This window comes from Sipha flava, unplaced genomic scaffold (genome assembly GCF_003268045.1).
Source record: "Sipha flava isolate LNK unplaced genomic scaffold, YSA_version1 250_pilon_pilon, whole genome shotgun sequence".
NCBI classification, from domain to species: domain Eukaryota; kingdom Metazoa; phylum Arthropoda; class Insecta; order Hemiptera; family Aphididae; genus Sipha; species Sipha flava.
Window position 1 is genome coordinate 251,708 of NW_020272902.1, and position 6,597 is coordinate 258,304.

Genomic DNA, 6,597 nt, shown 5'->3' on the forward strand with positions numbered 1-6,597 from the left:
AATAATTATTTCAAACATAAATGCAGTTCTGGAAGAGTTTTCAAACACAATGAAGTAAAGAAAAATAATTTTAATACTATTATAAATGTACAAACCATATCAATACATTTTAGATAATTTCCAATAAATAACCAAAGTATTTATATTTTTTAACATATATATCTCATAAAAACTCATTTTAAATAATTTCTTCTATCAAAATAAATTATCTTTATGTATAACGACTAACTATTCTCAATGTATACCTTCCTTAATTTTTTTCATATTCAGTCGCGATTTCATTGACTTTTTAGGCCGTAGCCATTTTTCTCCAAAGACGAGATACCGTTTTCCTCTACTGTTCATTTTCCTCGAAAAAAAAAAAAAATGGTTGGTTTCCATTTTCCTCCACATTATTTTTGACTAAAATTAAGTCTATTATGCTCCAATATTTTAGCCAGTGTTGTAGGATCACATTTGTGCATATCTGTTGATTAAATTCTGGTGGCGTTCTTATCGACTAGGAAAAAACACTGGTTTAAGTGACCAACAGCACTCGCAGTTTATAACAGTCGATAACTTAATATTGTAACTTTGATTACAATTAATAAAGATACGCACCTACATATAACATACGGTATATACTTATATTATTATATTATGTAACATAATTCATCACTGATTATTATGATTACACACATTGAGTGAGACAGACGTACAAATATACGATATACTCGTATCAATAAGACTATATTTTTAGTAGTTTACTGTACGTCGAATAGTGTCTATAGTATGTGTTTTTGTAAATTTATCAAATTTTAATTTTTAACATGTCTCAAAAAGCGACGTTTATTGACAGTTCTAGAGGAAAACGTCTAATAATTCGTGATAGTTTTAAATATTTTTTAGTGTATAAGTCGAATTAAAACACCAACCACTTATTATTAACTTATTTTTTATTATTTTATTTATTGATTGATGCATTTTTATTGACGTGCGTACTTGTTTATTATATTCATTCTCTTTTTAACCACCCGCCAAGTTCGGCACGTACGTTGTATTATTTTATTATAATTATACTTAAAATAATTAATTTGTTCTTCTATTTCTTATTTATCTTCGACAACGAATGACGATTTTATTATTTTATTTTTCGGAGGAAAATGGACTGTGGAGGAAAACGGTATATCGTTTTTGGATGAATGGACCCGCCCACTTTTTATATAGTTGACTACGAATTTTTAATTGGAAACCGGTTATATTTTACAAGTACAATAATACTCCAAGCTAAGCATTTATTTATTTATTTCTATGTATTAACCATTTGTTTATTTATGTATTAATTTATGAATGTTAATCATTTACTAATTATTAATTTTAATTTAATTTTTTATTATTTTATTATTAAAATAAGTAGAAAACATTTTTAATTTTAATTTAAAAACACAGTACGAATTATACATTTTATCAATTTATATTTATCATAATTTTAATAAGTTTGAAATGATTTATTTTTATCTGGATGGGTAATGAACTAAAATTAACAGAATTCTAAATTAAATTAATTGGGCACAGGTTCTCAGTTCAAAAAAATAATACGAATTTACTACTCTTAAAAATACGCATCATTATCGAGGTTTCTTAATGAGTAGTCAATAGACTCCTACAAGGTTCGAACAATTATTCTTGATCTTTTGTTTTTCGAAAAATAAAAAATAAAAAAATATTTTAACCGATGATTGCAAATAAAATAATAAAGCAACATCATTTAATAATTAATACTTTTAAGCAATTATTCTTGAACTGAATATAATTTAACTATATTAATAATATAGAAATTATAATATTAGATTGAAAAAATTAAACTCATTGTAATTTTAACAATTTAAACTGTGTAAAAAATTGGTTAGGATGACTTTAATATAGAATGAGCAATGTATTAAGGGAACATAATCTTACCTCTTCGAATACTATAATTATAGTTATATAATTATAGCTCACAAACTGTTTAACAATTTTAGATTCTTAATCTAGTAAGGAATGTATTAATTTAACCAGTGGTTTTTTTATTTTTTATCCATCTACAGGATTTTAATCAGAGGACTTGTTTGATCATCAAAAGGAAGGATGTTTTTTGATACAAATATTTATATTTATACTTTCAAGTGCTAATTTTTTTTAATTCATCAGCAGTTATCAATATAATTAAAAAATTGTTGAATAATTTGAAATAAACAGCAATATTTACTGGATAGGTACCGGTTTTCGACAAAGCATTTATTTTTTTTTCAGCACAACTCAAAAAATAATAATCCTAAAAATTTAAATGTACGTCCTAGATTTAAAAATGTTTTCCTAGTTAAAAGTGATGGTGTACATATAGAATATATAACCTATATATAGCAACATAATTTTTAATACTCCATAAATAAAATCCAAAGACCAAAGTACGTATAAGGACTCTGATCCATAGACGTCAGAAATGCATAGTGATTGTTTATAAGTAATAAAATTTTTTTCCCACTTCTATCAGTGTGGTTTATATGAAAATAAACCTAGTTTTTACATTTTTAAGCCTGATATCCAACTTGATACTTAAACGGTTCTGACGTGAAAATCTTACCTTAAAAATGAGTTCTTCCCGATTTTGAGGACAATATATATTATATAAACATGCGTAAAATGTGTATATAATATATATACGTGTATGTGTGTGTCTGCGTATTTTTGAATTAGGCGCGGCCGTTCAGAATAAGTTAACGTTCACGGAAGTCAACAAGTACGACGGGACAATGAGAGCGTGACTAAAGTCGTACGCGGGAAACGCGCGCGCCGAACTCAAAATCTTCATATTCTACAGGGTCGATTCGTCGAGCGAGCAAAAAACCCCATTCGACTCGTTCGCCCGGTGAAATATGACATAAATCGTCATTGCGTTTTATTTTACTGGTCACACTGGGGAAATTTTGTGTTATAGGTTATGGCATTTTGATAAGAAAAATGAAATAAAATCCGTTTTTATTTGATATTACCCCGGTGAATAATACTTATTTGCCGTTTTTCTCAATTTACTTGTTACTAGTTTCATTTATTTTTCGAACTCCGAGACCAACAGTTGTTCAAGGATTTTAAGTACCCTAGTATTTTTTTATAATGCCACCAAACAAATCTAAACGTAGTGCCTCAGAAGATTCTACCTCCGACTCGGGACCTGACGATGTAAGTTTTTGTTCTGCGGTAATGTGGTCGAAGGAAAATGTTAGATTTTTATAAAATATTGACTTGTGTTAACGTGTTCGAAACTTATCCCGAAGTATATTTTACTCTTAATTCCTGGCCTTTTTTATCTTTGTTTTAGATCCATATGTTACCACAAATATTTACTCAAAAAATGATTCTAAATACATTTTAGTTTATTCTAAACCTTTTGTTATTTCGTTGAAGGCATGTGCTTTCAAATATTTAATATCTAAAATTTATATTATTATGCTTTTAAATCACTTCTGAAAATTAACATCGCATATTTAAAATAAGTTGTTCTCTCTCTTAATTTGTGAAGTAGGTACTAAATATATTAGTGGAACATATCCAAAGTAGAATACATTAGAATCATGATGAATATTACATTTTTTCAAGTTGGTAAATTACTAAGAAAAACCATTTAAAATATCTCATTTTGGTATCCTTTTAATATTTTTTACTCAATTTCAATGCCTATTTTAATTTTGATTATTAAAAAACATTCTAAAGATTTCAACTAAATATATATTTATTAATTAATATAACTTATAATTTAACTGGTCTTGTAACTTCAAACAATGCCTTACTAATTAAGTCTGCTGCAACTGATATGGCATTTTGTAAATATCGTCAATTTTATTGTACATAGATTTAATTTTATAACTCTTAGTATAAACAACTATTTAAAGAAATATACTAAACTGTCCATATTTTATTTTGACTGTTAACATAGCATACTGAACCAATTGCTGATTAAAAATCATCAATTACAGTCATCATCAGTTACATTTCTACAGAAAACTTGTTAAAAAATGTTCTGTTATTTCTAAAAATTATTTAAAACTTGTGTTTAATAATAAATTTAATTACTTATAAAGTATAAATTAATAAAAAAAAAAAAATTTCTCTAAAGAAATAAATTTAATTTTAACTATGTTCCTGATAAATTTCTGAAAATTGGTCAAAATCAAAGAAACTTATTTCTTCAAACTGTATTTCTCTTTATCATTATATTGATATTTAATATGTCTTTTTTTAAAAAAAATTATGAGTAATAAAATAATCTACTAAGGTAAAAAAATTAGATATTTCCCATGATACTCAAATAAAAGTATTGTGTAATTTTGTTGCTGTATTATAACCTACAAAGTTAATTATATTTATGTAAAAAGACTAGTTTGTTAACTGAACATTTTATGTACTAGTACTAAATATATATATAATAGGGTTAGGTTAGTATTAATTATTAATATTAAGTAATAATTAAAATGTATTTTTTAATTATTTGTATATCTTATACCATATTTATTTACATTTCATAAGATTGCATCATATATGTTGTATATATTAATAATGATATAAATTCAAAATTAATTCCAAAACAACACAAAACAAGTTTCACTAAAATAATTATTTTGAAGACTAAATTTCTATCTTGTCCAAAAAAGTACTTAGAATTTGTTTTATTTACTATTGGGATTAAATATGTGGGTCAAAATTAATTAAAAGAAAAAAATTATTTCCCATACTCTTTAAAAAATTGATTAATTTTTTTAATTCATATGTAATATATTGTACATGAATCTTACAAAAACACAAATTTGAATCAATGTAATTTAATTAAATCCAATTATTAATGTACAAATTTGTATTTTTAGATATTTATTAAAAGTATAAATTAAATTAATTATACTTGGTGGCAAACAACTATGTTCAATTTTACATGTTTTGAAAAATATGTATTCAAAATACTACTGATTTTGATTTTAAAGTTACATTATATACCAATTAAATTTATATTTTCTAGGAATATTCATAATAATTTTTTAGAGTTAGTACTATCTGCCTTAATTATTTTTGCTCTACCCCTAATTGTTATTTTAATTTTATCATTTTAATACATTAAATTATGATTTTGTAATAAGTTGTATTAAATACCTGTTTAAATAATAAATTACAAATATAATTTTTTTAATTACTTAATTTTATTTTAGAGAAACCCTCCTCCAAAAAAATCCAAACCGGCTGATAAGGGAAGTTCTAAAAAAACCAATTCAAATGAAGAAGAACATTCTTGGTCTCTTGATAAAAATCGATTTGTCAAAGTGAGAGAATTTCGTGGTAAACTCTTCGTTGATATTCGTGAATTTTATGAAAAAAATGGAGAACTCCTGCCTGGAAAAAAGGGTTTCTATACTATAATTATAATTTAATATTTTTCTATTTACTAACACTTTATTATGTTTTTAGGCATATCTTTGTCTATGGGTCAATGGAACAAACTGAAAGAACACATTGATGATATTCAAGAATCTGTTGAAAAATTAGGATAATAATTATTAATTCTCAGTTTCCAATTATACTCCAAATTGTTACTCATTACTCGGTTATGTAAATCTGACCTAATAAGATTCTACCTAATTATAAATTTACATCTAAATTTATTGTAATTGTAACTAAGTATTATGTTGCACATTAAATTATAATTTTATATTTCATTCTCCTAAAGTTAATAAGTATGTACTTATAATTATTATTTATCAAATTAATCAATAAAAAAAGAATTGAATTTCATTAAAATTGTTTTATTTATAAAATTTAAAATGAATAGTAAGACTTGAAACTTTTCATTAAGTTTTAAAGAACTTCATGAAATATTATTATGTGCAATCTATGTACATTATATCTATAATACTCTGTGTAGTAAGGAAGCATTTAAGTAATTAATTTGTACATTTTTAGAATTGTTTACCCCCTCCCCCACATTAGTGTACATCAGACTGTAACTATTTATGTTATAACTATATAACTATTTATGTTTTTCATAGGCCCCCTAAATTGTTTTATTCTTAGTAAGATTAATTTCTTCAATTATCAGAATATAAATAATAAGATTGTCTTTATTACTGTCGGTAATAACGGCAACTTTTACTTTTTCCAAATGTAAACTCCCTTAACTAAAAAGTAATAATTAGATAAACTTATCATTTTTTTAACCAAAATAAAAATAACAGTTAAATTGCTAAATTTTTAACTATACTTGTTTAATTAAATATTTGTACTACAAAATTTAAACAATCAAGGGAATTCCAATATAATGGGTGAATTCAACAGCGCTTATGAAAGGTAAATGCCCAATTAATTCCAACAATCATTAAATGGAGACGGATCATCAGTTCCCAAATTTTATGACCACAAAACCCTTACTAAATAACTTGTCTTTTATGTAATTCCAACTTAACCCTAATTTTTCAATTGTTTATTGAAAAATCAATATTCCATAAAATATTTAAATAATATTCAGTGAAATTATTTAGCAAAAAAAATCTAAAAACCTTAGAAGCGAAACAAAGAAGAAATATCTTTGAAAAATTATCA

The 6,597-nt window shown here is 24.6% G+C and overlaps 2 protein-coding genes across 2 annotated transcripts in view; one reads left to right on the forward strand and one right to left on the reverse strand.

Moving 5' to 3' along the window:
- Positions 1-2,776, reverse strand: part of LOC112684507 — a 213,947-nt gene extending 211,171 nt beyond the window's left edge. Inside the window, exon 1 of the mRNA XM_025556058.1 lies at positions 2,603-2,776. The gene's annotated coding sequence lies outside the window, so the exon portion shown is untranslated. The remainder of the gene's footprint in view (positions 1-2,602) is intronic.
- A 199-nt stretch (positions 2,777-2,975) lies between these two features.
- On the forward strand, positions 2,976-5,793 carry LOC112684471 (RNA polymerase II transcriptional coactivator). The gene is made up of 3 exons (XM_025556022.1): positions 2,976-3,198; positions 5,214-5,406; positions 5,470-5,793. Exons 1-3 carry the CDS (start codon positions 3,133-3,135, stop codon positions 5,550-5,552), a joined length of 342 nt encoding a protein of 113 aa, XP_025411807.1. The 5' UTR covers positions 2,976-3,132; the 3' UTR covers positions 5,553-5,793.
- Positions 5,794-6,597: the final 804 nt, after the last annotated feature.